Genomic DNA, 14,662 nt, shown 5'->3' on the forward strand with positions numbered 1-14,662 from the left:
TTTGTTTGAAGCATCTTATTTCTTTCTTTACATATTCAACAGATAAGTAGTGCTATTCCAAGAGCAGAGATAATAGATGGTCCCCAACTTACAATTTTTCAGCTTTACAGTGATGCAAAAGTGATACACATTCAGTAGAAACTGTAGTTCAAATTTTGAGTTTGGATCTTTCCCTGGCTAGCCATATGCAATATGATAGTTCCTTATAATGTGGGCAGTGGCAGCGAGTGACAGCTCCAAGTCAGCCACACGATCACCAGGGGAAATGTCACTACTCTACAGTGCACTGTGCCGCCAAGCTGTGGTGAGCAGTAGATTAGGTGTGTTAGATGCATTTTCAACTCAAGATTTCCATCTCACTGTAGGTGTATCTGAATGTATCCCATCATAATCCCTGGAGCACCCTGTGATAGTGAACACAACCAACAAAATTTATGTGGAACTTACCTTCTAATGTGGGGAGATTGACAAGGAAAACTTCAAACCATGATAGGATCCAAAGTTAAAAATAAAACCAGTAGCAAGGCACAGTGGTGCATGCCTGTAATCCCAGCAGCTTGGGAGGCTGAGGCAGGAGGATCAGGAGTTCAAAGCCAGCCTCAGGAAAAGCAAGGTGCTAAGCAGTTCAGTGAGACCCTGTCTCTAAATAAAATACAAAATAGGGCTGAGGATGTTGCTCAGGGGTTGAGTTCCCTGAGTTCAATCCCTGGTACCAAATAAAATAAATTAAATTAAACCAGTAGGCTGGGGCTACTTTTAGAAGAATGTCCAGGCCTCTCTAAGCAGTGACCAGAAAGAAGACAGGGAAGAGCATTCCCTGACAAGAGGACAGTTTGAGCTCAGGCCCATGAGACAGGAGTGTGCTCAGAGTATTTGAAGAGCAGAAAATGGCAAGTGGGCTAGAATGTAGGCAGAGGATGCTGGTGGGGGAGAGGCTGGAGGGTGAGCAGAGGCACAGCAGACAGAGTTTGGACTTGCTATGCTGCTGTGCAGACAATGGATTATAGACAAGTAGGAAGACAGCAGCTTGGTTCGTTAGGAGGACTCTACTGTATCCAGATGAAAGTTCACATGGCCTTGTGCCCAGGGTGGTGGAGGTGGAGACAGAGGTGGAGGGATCATTTACAAGTAGGATTGACAGAACCAGCTGATAACTGGGATGGGGTGTAAAAGGGGTAGCAGAGGGAAAGGGAGAATTCAAGAGTGATTCTCAGGCAGTAGGGAAGATGATAGGAGGAATGGGTTTGGGTGGGGAAATCAGGATTTCTCTTTGCCTTAATGTCCTTGAGATGTTTATTAGCTCTCAAGAGAAGACATGAATATGAAGTCACATTAAGAGTTCAGAGTATGTAGGCAAGATAAGATGAGAAGCCCTTTATCTTGGTCTGGTTTCTGCCATTGTAACAGACTGCCAGAGACTGGATGATTTATAAAGAAAAGAAATTCATTTTGAATAGTGCCAGAGACTTATAGGTTGGGAAGTCCAAGGTCAAGGGACCCACATCTGATGAGGGCTCTCTTACTATGTCATCCTATGGTAGAAGTTAGAAGGGCAAGAAAGTATGTGCAAGAGGAGGCCCAACTCGCCTAAAAAGGCCACTCTTGTGATAACTAACCTGTTCTCCAGATGACATTGTTCCTGAGGGAACAGCCCTATTGACCTAATTACTTCTTGTTAGGCCTCACCTCCTAACACTCTTGCAGTGGGGAGTGAACGCATGAACTTTGGAGGACACATTCAGACCATAGCACCCTTCAAAGGAATGGAGCTGCCGAGGAAAACAGGTCCCGGGAGTGCATCCCAGCCTTCCCTGGCAGGCCTGCTTTTATTTATTTATTTTTTTAATGCATATGGATAGGTTATGTGATTTTCCCAGGATCCCAGTAAGCGCTGGGATTTAGCCCTGTACTCCACAACCTCTGCTCCCACCCACCCCCACCTTGCCATAGTGGACCCAGACACATGGAACAGTGCCTTGTCCTTCATGTATCACAATCTCTCTGCAGGAAGAAGATGATGATGGTCTACCTAAGAAAAAATGGCCCACAGTAGATGCATCTTACTATGGTGGGCGAGGCGTTGGAGGAATTAAAAGGATGGAGGTAAGAGGACAGCTTGGTGCATACTCATCCTCGTTCTGTCTACACCATGATGGGGACCCAAAGCAAATGGCGACAACTCCTGCTTTCAGTCTGGTGGGGAAGTGGATTGTGAGGCAGGAGGATGGAGAGATGAGAGGTGCAACCTTTTAACTGCGCACCTCCCCATCTTACCCCCGTGAGTCAGAGCAAGGTCACACATAGGACAAGTTCCCCCACTGGTTTCTTTTCTCACTAAAATAGCATCCAAAGTTCTTGCCTAGCCTTGCCTGGCCTTCTACACATGCTCTCCCACTGCCAGGACAGTTCCTCCCCTAAATATCCACACGCATGGCTTGGGCTCTCTGTTCCTTCCACTCTCCTTCTGTTTTCCACAGCCCCCCTCTTCCCTGGCCCTCAAAACCCACAAGCAATGAGGCATGGGTCGAACATGCAGGGCACATCACATGGTTATTTGTCAGCCTTATTCCCCAAGAGCAGCCTATTTTATTTTTTCACTTTGTCTTCTTATATTTTATTTGTATTAGGTTCGTTGGGGAGAAAAGGGATCCACAGAAGAAGGTGCCAAGTTAGAAAAGGCAAAGAATGCGAGAGTCAAGATGCCGGAGCAGGAGTATGAGTTCCCTGAGCCTCGAAATCTCAACAACAATATGCGCCGGCCCTCTTCGCCCCGGAAGTGGTACTCTCCCATCAAGGTAGGTCTCTCCTGACTCCAGATGATTCCCTCTAGGACTCGCTCTTCCTGGCTGAGAGCAAATCTCCTTTGAAAGTTTTCTATCATTTTCCTTCCCCCCCCCCCCCCCCACAGCTCCAGATCTTAAAATCCTCATTGGCTTCCTGGGAAGGTTAAGCTGCAGGAAGCAGTTAATGCTTCCTGAGGGCCTCTTTGTCTCCAGGTTGCAAATGGCTTTGAATTCACATAACTGGATCAACCCTTCTCTCACCCTTGTCCTTAAGCATCTGTGCCAGTTCTCAGAAAGCTCTAGAAAATATCATTGAAAAGACACAATGCCCTCGTTTCATAGAGAAGAAAACTGAGATAGGCAAAGTCCATGCTGTGCTGGGGGCTAGAACTCAAGGGCCAAGCTCAAGGCCACAGCCTCTAGTTCCATGCTCCAAACAGACTGGGCCCACTCCAGAACCTTATGTGGAAGGGTATGAGAGCCAGCCTCCCAAGCCACCCCATGTGCGCGCACGCGCACACACACACACATACACACACACACAGACTTACCCCTGCCGAATGACAACAAAAATAATTGTTATCATCCACTAAGTTATTTGCTAATTTTGGATCAGCACTTCTCTTACAAAATCAAAAGAAATACCATTTCCAACAGTGGAATGAAAACTTCATTGGTAGTCATTTTTTCTCAGCCAAGTTCACTCGGGTTCACCACGAATTGCAATGCATTTCCACTTTGGTTTGCCATGTTTAAAGCAGTGAGATTCTTTTTTAAGATAAGATTCCCCCTGAGGCAGTGGGCTGAACTCTGGGAAGATGTGGGCGAGAAACAACTTGCTTGAAGAACAGCTGTTTGCTCCTGATTCTTTTCTAATGGGGAACATGCAGTGGCGTGCGTACATGTTCAGACAGGAAGGAGCCGAGGAGATTCTCGGAGATGAAGAAGAGAGGGAATTTTCTATTATGTTGTTTTCAGGAATCTGTACTTTGTGACTAACACGGTATCTTTGGTCATAGCTGAATTTGTGTTTCTATAATCTTGCATGTTGAGAGAACATGAATTCTGTTTGAAGAAGCCACTTTCTGCCTGAGTGCATGTTATTCCTCTGTTAACTGGTAGTTTAGGACTGAGCTTCCTGAAATAAATAAAGATATGGTCAAAAACATTTAGAAATCCAAAAACATGTGGCTTGGGAGCCTGAGGCAGGAGGATCGTGTGTTCAAAGCCAGTCTCAGAAATTTAGTGAGGCCCTAAGCAACCCAGCAAGACCCTGTCTCTAAATAAAATTAAAAAAACAAACAAACAAAAAACAGCTGGAAATGTGGCTCAGTGGTTAAGGGCTCCTGGGTTCAATTCCCCATATCAAAAAAAAAATCCCAAAACATTCCCAACATCCTCTTGGAATTAATAGTGGTTCAATGAGGTTTGTCATGTACCTACTTCTGCTAGGTGGGAGATGGGTGAGAGCCATTGCTGTGATTACTCAGGTTTATGAGCTTTCTCTCCACCAGATTTCACCCCTGGCAGGCACCAATTAATTATGCTTTGAAGCCTCAGTAAACAGCACTGTGCCAGGCAGAGAGAGGAACTCCACCAAACCTTGTTAAAGAGCTGAAGCATGCAATATAATTATGAAACCACTCCCAGAGCGTCCTCCCAGCCCAACCACACAGCTCACATTAATACTCTCTGTCCAGGAAGGTGACATTCCTCTTGCCATCTTGGAGGAAGGAGGAGAAAAAGAGGTCATTTAATGTTTATCTGGGCTGAGTGCGTGAGGAAAGGCAGGAACAAGAAGAATAGAAGTGCTGAAAAGAATTCAGAAGTAATTGTGTGGGGGCTGGTGTTGTGGCTCAGGGGTAGAGCGCTCGCCTAGCACTTGTGGGACACTGAGTTTGATCCTCTGCACCACCTAAAAATAAAATAAAGGTATTGTGTTCAACTACAACTAAAACAAAATATTTTTTTAAGTAATAATGTGAACTCTTGATTTGGAAAAAAGACAGATGTGCCATCAGAACCTCAGCCCCGTATAGTTTTAACAAGACACATGCTCTATGCTGAGCCCTGTTCTAGCTACAGTGCCTATGTCACTTGCTAGCCCCTGGGACAAAACATTTAACCTCATGTGGCCATAATTCTGCTCTCCCTTCTTGAACTTTCTCACAGAGGTCATCACAGTGCTGTGTTGAAACAAGGCACCCTCCAAATGGTTGAGCTAACAAAGGGTAGGCAGGGTTAAAGACCTCATAGAGGTAGAGAGACCCTAGGCCCTAGCAACAGGATCTCTTGCAACCCTAGGCCTGTAGGGCAAGGAGGATATGGTGACACTAGAGCCCAGTGACAGCCACAGCTCTAGAGAAGAGAGCACCCATCTGGAGCTATGCCATAAGCAGGAATAGGCAATCTAACCCTGCCCCATCACCTGATGTATGCCCACAAGCAAAGGATGGTTTTGACATTGTCAAGTATTATATGGGGGGCTATATAATATCCTCAGCTTTGACTCTTGACCTACAAAGCCTACAGTCTTTCCTCTCTGGCCCTTTCTAGAAAATGTTTTCAGATCCATGGCCTCATACAATTGTAGCCACTGCTGAAGAGGTGGAAGGGGCAGGAGGAATAAGCACCTCAGCTTGCTCTCATCTCTTTCTGGGTCCAGTGCCACCTATTGGCCAAAGGAAGCCCATTGATATAGAGGCAGGTTTCCAAGGCCTGGAGCAGGGAAGACAGAAATTCAGATAAATGATAGGGACAGGCAACTCATGGAGAAAGATCTATCTACACTGTGCCCACCTTTCACTCCCTCTAATTGGGGAGAACATCTCCATCTAGCAAAACTTTCCGCAGGCCCTGGGAAGATTCCTAGATGCTCCCCAGAAAAAGTAACCAGAATCCTACATCTCACAGGATTGCCCTGGACTTATTTCCTTCGTGTATTCCAGGAACTGTCAGGTGAGCACAGTTTCTGTGAGGATGCCCAGTGAGACCTGAGCGAGGGAAGAGGCTACAGTGGGCTCTTTTTCCACCCACCGTCCCCCAGTCTAATTGAAGGCACTGACCACAACAACCACACTTCCCCCATCCTCATTCCAGGCTCATGATCAGGAAATTTTCCCTGACAGTTAGCCTGCATTTTCCTTTGCTTGGGTTTTCACCCCCTGGATTTATAACACCCCGTGCTTCTCATTAAATTGGGACTGATCATTTTAGACAAGTTAAGTCATGCCTGTGTATATGGCCACCAGCTAGATTAAAAGCAGAACCAACTGTAGGTTTGTTGGAAGGCTTGTAGTCTTCAGAGAAACCATTTTTCTCCTTCTCCAGTAGCTTCTTCACATGACTGGAAGTGACAGAAATGACAGCCAAAGGACAAAAGCCAGAACCTGCCCTGCCAGGCAGGGCGGGCTTTTCCCTACAAGATAGGCAGACTGTGAGGGGCAGGGTTGGCTTGTCCCACGTGCAGGGCCTGGGAGCCGGGTGGTCTTTATTTATTTCCCATCAGATCCCTAGTCTGACCTTGACCTTGTAGTCAAGCAGCATTCCGTCATGACACTGCACTAGATGAAGCTGTGTGTAGCTAAGCAAGACATATCAAAGCACTGAATGTCAGATGTGCTGTTGATGGTGAACAGATTTCATCCCTCTTGGGCTACTTTTTAGAATGATTCCAATATTTTCTTAAAAAAAGACCCAAAGGGGGTAAAAAAAAATAGTAAAAAATGACCCTCTGTGTACATGTGCAGGGAAAGCTTCCAACCTTATCCATTAATTTGAATTCATTAAATGTATTCATGAATTTCATTTGAGCCTGGGTCACACTATCTACCAGGTGTTTTTTTCAAGGTTAAAAAAATTCATGGGTCAGTCGGTAGTGGCCCTATAAGTTGTACCACCCTCAAAATTCTCCATCTCTGGCTAACTTCCAACCAGCTAAGGCAGACACACCAGAAGAGAAGACACAGATGTTGCTGGGCTGGGAAGAGGAAAAGAAAAGAAAAAAGAAAGAAACCCAGCCACAAACACCCATGCAGCAGGGTGCTTTGAATGATGGCCATATAAACATCTCCAGCCCAGACTTACTGTGGAGAAAGAAGCAAAAGCCAGAGTTTACATACAACTTCCAGTTTGTCTTTGTGAAATTATTGTCTGAAGCTAAGTGAGAAACAGTGTGGAAGTCTGGAATGGGTAAATTTTTCATTTTGCAGTCAAACTGTATTAACCTCATAGGAAAAAAAGCTATTTTTAAGTGTCATCTTAATACACTCTGGCAGAGGGTTCCGAGATTTGTGGAGAAATCTCTGTTGTCGTGTCACAGAAGCAGTTGGGCATTTCGCCTGGGAGTGAGGACCAGTGTCTGAAACGCATCCTGTGGAGGTGGCTCCTGCAGGGTCTGCACCCAGACCTGATAGACATGAGGTGGCACCAACCCAGAAGGCGTCTCCCGGGCTGCAGGGAAAGATGGGAACCAGTGGGGAAAATCCCCTGAGAGACTTCTGGCCTCAAAGGAATATTATGAATAAGCCCACTTATCACTTTAAATGCTACTATCTTTAAATGACAGACTTCTGTCTTCATTCAGAAAACCAAGGCCCCTGGAGCCTCTGCCCCTCTCCTTGACTTCCGTCAGTTATTTTTATCCTCTTTTTGTACCCTTCTTTCTCTGAAGCTTACTTCCTACCTGATGAAGGAGTAGATTACCCACATTGTTTTTCTGCAGCACAGACCAGGGACCCAGGGTTTTTCTGTGGGACAGTCAGAACACCAAAGATACAATGGAACTAGCTAGTCTCCCTTTGGCCAGAATTACCAGTGACAACGACTCACCTAATGCACACACTGCAGGTAGGGTAAGGTTCCAAGTGCTTCCAAGTTGTTTATTTCTCACAATAAGCCTTGAAAGTAGAAACCATTACTCTTTTCATTTTGCAATGCAAATAGAAAAGCCAAGTCCTGGAGAGGTTAAATATTTGCCCAGACTCACTCTGTTAGTAATAGTTCCTGGTTTATTTTATTAACCACAATGCATCCATTTGGGCTAGCAATGAAATCTGATATTAATTAATAAACAAGAGAGGACAAGGAGCCTAGAGGTAAAAGACCCAATCAGAATACTTCACAGAATGAGTGACAGGTGATGAGGACCTGGGTCAAGACAGACTGGGGTGGGACTGGACAGGGCGAGATGACTGCAGAGCTGCTACAGAGACCATAGCCAAGACATAGTCTGTTTTGGAAATGAGGAGGTGTCAGAGAGATCAGAGTGGTCCTTTGATGTCCAATATTCCCATCCATGAACCAAGGCAGGGTGTGCAAAAGCAAGAGCAGGTTGAGAGAGAAAAGAGTTCATTCAATTTGTGGAGTTTAGGCTTTTGGGGTTTGTTGCTGTTATTTTGTTTTGTTTTGTTTTTTCAGTACCAAAAATTGAACCCAGGACCTCTTAAACACTGAGCATAATTCACTACCTTTTCTCCTGGTGCTACACATCTAAGTGGTTTCTGTTCCTTCACTATGATACAGGTTTAAAGTTCTGCTGAGTTAATTAATACACCTCTTCAACAGGCCAATTGTCTTCCTTCAGCTCCATCTCATTGCTCCTCCTCTATCAGGGAGTTAAGTGATCAGTGCACACAGCACTGTGGGTGGGCTGGTTTACAAAGTCAAATCCTGGGAACTGGGAGTCCCTCCCTCTCCCTCCCAAAAAAGGTGGAGGGGGGAGCCAGAAAGCCCACCTGCTTATATCCTGAACTATAAATGCTTATCCCCAAAAATCATTTAATGCAGAAAACCATGCCTAACACAGCAGTTGTTCTAGCCAGTGCTCTAAAGTCATTTCAAAAATATTTTCAAATGCTTTTGTAAATTTCTTTTCAAAGGAGAGAAACACTGCACTTGGCAAGATAAAGTTTAACCCACAGGAGCTTGAAGAACAGTTGATAAGGTTTCAGGAATATAGTTTTTAGATGTGTGTAGAATCTGCCTGAGAATTATTTCAGAACATAAAGTCTTTGAGATGATTGAGAAGTTAATGCTGCCACTATAATTGCTTTGTGTTGTAGAACTTGAACTCTCAAGACATCCACAGGCTTCCCAGCCTGCCATCCAAAGATCTCTTCCAGATCAGTGTTGTCAGACATTCCTAACACCCCTGTAGGAAAGATATTTTACATTTTGATCCAGATTATGCCACACAGGCACCCCTATACACACACACACACAAACACACATCACACATGCACAAAACTAAGAGGAAGAAAAAATCTTCCCAAAATAACATTTATTCTCACTCTGTGCAATTAACCCTCGTATTCTATTTTATTTTATTTCTTAAAAATTCTAGTCTTAACACCCAAAAATTGATCTCATGAGAGTTTAAAGGGTGGCAACCCACAGTTTAGAAACCCTGTTCTAAAGACTTACATTAAAGCATTCCAGCCAGAAGATCTGCATGAGGCAGAATCAGCAGTTGGTGTAATAGAAAGTATATAGGCAGCAGGCACAATGGTGCACACCTGTAATCCCCGTGACTTGCAATTTTGAGGCTGGCTGGGGAAACTTAGTGAGACCCTGTCTCAAAATAAAAAATAAATGGGCCAGGGGTATAGTTCAGTGGTAGAGCACTCGTAGTTTCAATTCCCTTTACCTCCCTCAAATCACATTAGCTTTAGTGATTAGGGCTGCACTGGTCTCCTGTCATTGCTATAACAAATTACTACAAACACACAACAACCCCTACAAGCTCACAGCAATACAAATCATCATCTCACCGTGCTAGAGATCAGAACCTCAAAACAGGTCTCACTGGGCTAAAATCAAGATGTTGGCAGGGCTGTGTTCCTTTTAGAAGCTCTAGAGAAAATTTATTTCCCTGTGTATTCCAGGTTATGGAGGCTGCCACACTCACTGGCTTGTGGTCCCTTCTATCCCTAAAGCCGGCAACACTGGGTTTAGTCCTTCTCACACTGAATTCCTCTGCTTCTTGTTGTTGTTGTTTTGTTTTGTTTTTTCAGTACCAGGAATTGAACCCAGGGGCTCTTAAGCACTGAACATAATTCACTAGCTTTTCTCCTGGTACTACACATCTAAGTGGTTTCTGTTCCTTCACTATGATACAGGTTCAAAATTCTGCTGAATTAATTAATACACTTCTTCAACAGCCAAATTGTCTTTCTTCAGCTCCATCTCATGGCTCCTCCTGGGTCAGGGAGCTGAATGATCGGTGCACACAGCACTGTGGGTGGGCTGGTTTACAAAGTTGAATCAGCTCTGATCCTCCTGTCTCCCTCTCTGAAAAACCCATGTGGCAGGATTGGGCCCATGTGAGAAACCCCTACTCTCAAGATCCTTAACTTAACCACATCTGCAAAGTTCCTTTTGCCATGTCAGGTATCATATTCACAGGTTCCAGGGAGCAGGGGTCACTTTATCATGAACTGAAAACAGCCCTGACATATTGGTTCTTTCCAATTTCAGCTAATTACATGCCTCCCCACTAGGGTTATTTTGGAGCCTAGGGCTCCTGACTAACTGTCTAGAAAATAGTAGGAGATCTGTGTCCCAAGGATCTTTCACTGGGCCTTTGCCTTGTCCATGCTCAGGAATTTTCCTGAATTTGTCATTATCTATGAACTTTAGACACCAAGTAGGAAGAAGAAATTTTAATGCAAGTTGAAAAGACTGACTGTGATATGAACATATGCCCAGAAATGTGGTAAAATCCAAGAGCCTGAATGAACTTTGTGTTTGCAAATGAGTGGCTACACCCAGGTCTCAGGGTGTATTCTTCATGAACATCTTTTGTGTGTCTCTTCTCCTCCTACATCACGGAGCCTGCGAGTCACTAGTCCTATCACAACTAAGCTGGCAGAGATGTGCTGTGCACATGGCAAGAAGCACAGGAAGGCCCAGTGTCTACGGTGGCCGGCAATTCGTCTGTTTCATATCTAATCTTGGTGCATTTGTTTTATTTCAGGGAAAACTCGATGCCTTGTGGGTCCTACTAAGAAAAGGATATGATCGTGTGTCGGTGATGCGGCCACAGCCAGGAGACACGGTAGGAGTCCTTAGTCCTAATGCACATGCGCACACATACACACCCACGCATGCACACACAGTTTTGTCCTCTTCCTCGGTCTTGGTAGAGCTAGAATTCCATGTATATAAGTCCAACTATTAGTTCATATTGTGACAAATCAGATACTAATTTTCAAAATTCTGGTTTTCATAAGACAGAAATGTGGGGTTTAACTTCCTAGAACTTGAGAGCTTCTCGATTTTCATGTAGTGAGTGAGAGAGCAGGGCTGGCCCACACTTTGGGCAGTCCCAAGAGGGAAGCCTGTTGATCCTGAGTCACACTGGCCAGGGGCGAGGAACAGAGTGACAGTGTCACACAAACAGGTGACAGAATAAGGACCACAGAGAACTCCTGCCACTTTCCAGCAGGTGTTGGGTCCATAGGGAGATCTAATACCCTGGGTGTGGATTTATCCAGAACTGATAGGGATAAGCTTGGAGTGTCTCCAACTAGGAAGTGGTTTTAAAGGAGAGACATAGGGAGACCTTAGAAACCATCTAGCCCATGCCTTCATTTTGTAAATGAGGAAACAGACAAGGAAAGTTACATAACTTGTACTGGTTCGGAAAGCAAATAACAATGCTGGAAGCAGCCTCAGTTCCGTTGAAATCATAGCATTGCTATTTCTTCTCGTAAGAGCTAGTCTCTCCTCCACAATTATTACAGAGCAAGACTTGGGACAAAATTCTGCCTCTACTGCCAGCAACCTGCATCTTCCATACTCATCCTTGGGAATCAGGCCCACTTAACCAAAAGCAATATAAAGCTGTCTAACCTTGAATTCTTTTCAAATCAGTCAAACTTGGGATTGAAAAATCACTTTTTCCTGACTGGAATCACCCAACCTCTCGGTATTTCATCTTTATGAAGCAGATAACAACAACTGCTTCATAGTGTGACAAATGCTTCATGCATCTGGCCCACTGCTGAGCATTCAATAACTCTCCATAGGTGAAAAATATTATTATGATTATTTGTGGTGTGCTCTTCTGCTGTCTGTGGATGCTTGATGCACAAATTCAAGCCATATTGCAATCTGTGTGTATTAGATATGTCTCATCATTGCCTTGCCCCCTTCAATATGACATCACCAACAAAGTGGAGTGAAGCCTGGTACACAGGTCTCTTGCACCTGGTGACAATGGGCATTTTGAGGTTGAGGGAATTTGATCTGAAGTTTCATAGTTTGTGCAGACTACTGACCAGCTGACTGTTTATGCTCCAAGTTGTAACTGGGACAACAGGAAGGTGTTATGAAACCAGTTTATATAAGTGTTGGGTCGACTGGGCCCTTAATGGCATATGGAATTTGTATTTTTTTTTCTGTGAAAGTCAACTAGAACCAACTTCTATAGCAACTTATAAAATGAAAACTCTACAATTAACAGAAGTGAACATAGGTTATAACGTTAGTACTCAGGGAGGGTGTTTGGTCCTATAGATGATATATCTGTTTTCTGTGGAAAATGAAATATTTTTAGCATTCATGAGACTTGTCTAATAGATTAAGAAAAACAATAGTAAGATATTTTAAGTAGGGACTGGGGATGTGGCTCAAGTGGTAGCATGTGTGAGGCACTGGGTTCAATTCTCAGCACCACATAAAAATAAAGATTGTGGCTACCTAAAAAACTAAAAAATAAATATTAAAAAAAAAGATATCTGAAGTAGGGTTCAGCAGTACCATTTTGTTACAAAACATATTGATTTCATGCACAATCCTTTTTTTTTTCTTTTTGAGCAACTGAAAAACATCTCCCCTAAAATATGTTAACATTCCATTCCCCACTGATCAGTTTGGCAGAAACAAATCCACAAACTGGGTCAACAGAAGAAGTAGAAGGAGTGTTGGAAAGAGGAAGGATAAGAAGAAATATCATTAATAGGATATAAGAACCATTAATCATTAATAGGATATAGGGCACAAGTCTGTTTGTGTAAATCCAAGAACAATGGAATGAAAACAGAATTTCCTCTAATGAGTCACACCTGAATTGAAACTCTTCCTCTTTACTAATTCTGAATGAAGTCTATATTATCATATTATCATTTGAATGAGAAACACAATACCAACTTGAATTCTCATTCCCAGTCACAGAAAATAATAGATTTAAAGAATAGGAAGTCTTTAAGGACAGAATAGGTTTGAACATATTATTAGCCCTCTCACAGTTTATGACTGTTCAGTTTACTTTAAAATGAGCTTCCTTTATAGAAATCCTGCCAAAATTGCAAGATACATGGGGCAAACAGATGCAGAGAATTGTGTCCATGTGTTCATGGAGACAGCCATAGACTTCTCTGTGGGCACATGGAATTACACAAGAACAGTCACAGAAGAAGTAGGAGCGGGAATCCAAAGCTGCCTTATGGCTATACAAAAAAAAAAATTTAGGGTCGAGGAGGACCACAATATAGTTTGGTCCACATGCTCCCTCTGCTTTGTTTTACATAAGTTTAACAGACTCGTTACAGACCTGCATGTCTTACACAGTGATGACTTGAAGAATTCCTCAGCTCTGATTTATGGGACTGACCACATTTTCCATAAACTCCTAATGACTATATCCAGCCACGTGCTTGTGAACAAGAGTCACAGGTTCTGAATTTTTCCTTCAAAACAAAACAAAAACAAAAATCACCTAATTTCATTCTCAGTGGCGTTCTAAATGGCTTCAAACACATGTTGACCTCGTACAAACCTGGCAACTCTTCCTCCTCAGTTCCTGCCTCCTCCAACCTCCTCCCAGCTAATACACCCCTCACTATGGATGTCAGCACAGACCACCAACAGAGCCCCTGAGAAAGCCCAAAGGCCTGAGTGTCTCCAGCACCCACCCCAGAGCCGGGGCCTGAGAGGCCTGAACCCAGAGCTATCACCCTTCCCAGGAACTGGCACCCAACCTCAGAGTTGGCCAAACCCCCATGTCAGGGAAAGAATGAATGGGATAGAAGGAGACATGACAGTTTCCCATCTATGTGACCTGTTTTCCCCTTTCAGCAGGGGTGGGCTCCAGTGTTTCTTAGAAGCGCCCAGGAAATCCCTGGGCCAACGTAAAAGAGAAAACACCAAGAGAAACTTTAAAGTAGCAAACCAGTAACATGTCTCTTTCTGAAATTTTGCAAGTTTACTAGGCATATGGTGTCCATTGCCTAAACCATCCCCTTGCTTCCAATAAATAGCTACTGGGTGCTCTTTCTAAAACATGGAACTCAACATACCCTTCTCGGCTCCAGACTTGCAAAAAAAAATGGGAAAAGCCCCAAATCCTTAACTTGGTTTAGAAAGGCCTACTGTTCTGGGCTGGGGTTGTGGTTCAGTGGTAGAGTGCTCACTTAGCACATGTGAGGCACTGGGTTCGAACCTTAGCACCACATAAAAAATGAAATAAAGATGTTGGGTCCACCAACAACTAAAAACTAAATATTAAAAAAAAAAAAAAAAGGGCTGGGGATGTGGCTCAAGCGGTAGCGTGCTCGCCTGGCATGCATGTGGCCTGGGTTCGATCCTCAGCACCACATACAAACAAAGATGTTGTGTCTGCTGAAAACTAAAAAATAAATATTAAAAAATTCTGTCTTTCTCTCTCTCTCTTACTCTCTCTCTTTAAAAGAAAAAAAAAAAAGAAAGAAAGAAAAGAAAGGCCTACTGTTCTACTTAGTCTGCTACTTATCCCAGGTACACTCCTTAGGAGGGATTAATTCCTCATCAAGCCCTGGACATTCCTGTCTCTGTACCTTTTCACATTCTAATTTTTGTGCTTTGAATTCCTTTCCAATCCTCTCTACTTAATAAGCTTC

The 14,662-nt window shown here is 43.7% G+C and overlaps 1 protein-coding gene across 1 annotated transcript in view; it reads left to right on the forward strand.

Annotated features, from left to right (window-relative positions):
• Antxr1 (ANTXR cell adhesion molecule 1) overlaps window positions 1–14,662 on the forward strand; it is a 228,451-nt gene that overhangs the window by 160,737 nt on the left and 53,052 nt on the right. Inside the window, exons 15-17 of the mRNA XM_027934509.2 lie at window positions 2,008–2,103; window positions 2,628–2,795; window positions 10,759–10,839. Coding sequence (XP_027790310.1) covers window positions 2,008–2,103; window positions 2,628–2,795; window positions 10,759–10,839 — 345 coding nt within the window. The remainder of the gene's footprint in view (window positions 1–2,007; window positions 2,104–2,627; window positions 2,796–10,758; window positions 10,840–14,662) is intronic.

Source organism: Marmota flaviventris, chromosome 14 (genome assembly GCF_047511675.1).
Source record: "Marmota flaviventris isolate mMarFla1 chromosome 14, mMarFla1.hap1, whole genome shotgun sequence".
Lineage (NCBI taxonomy): Eukaryota > Metazoa > Chordata > Mammalia > Rodentia > Sciuridae > Marmota > Marmota flaviventris.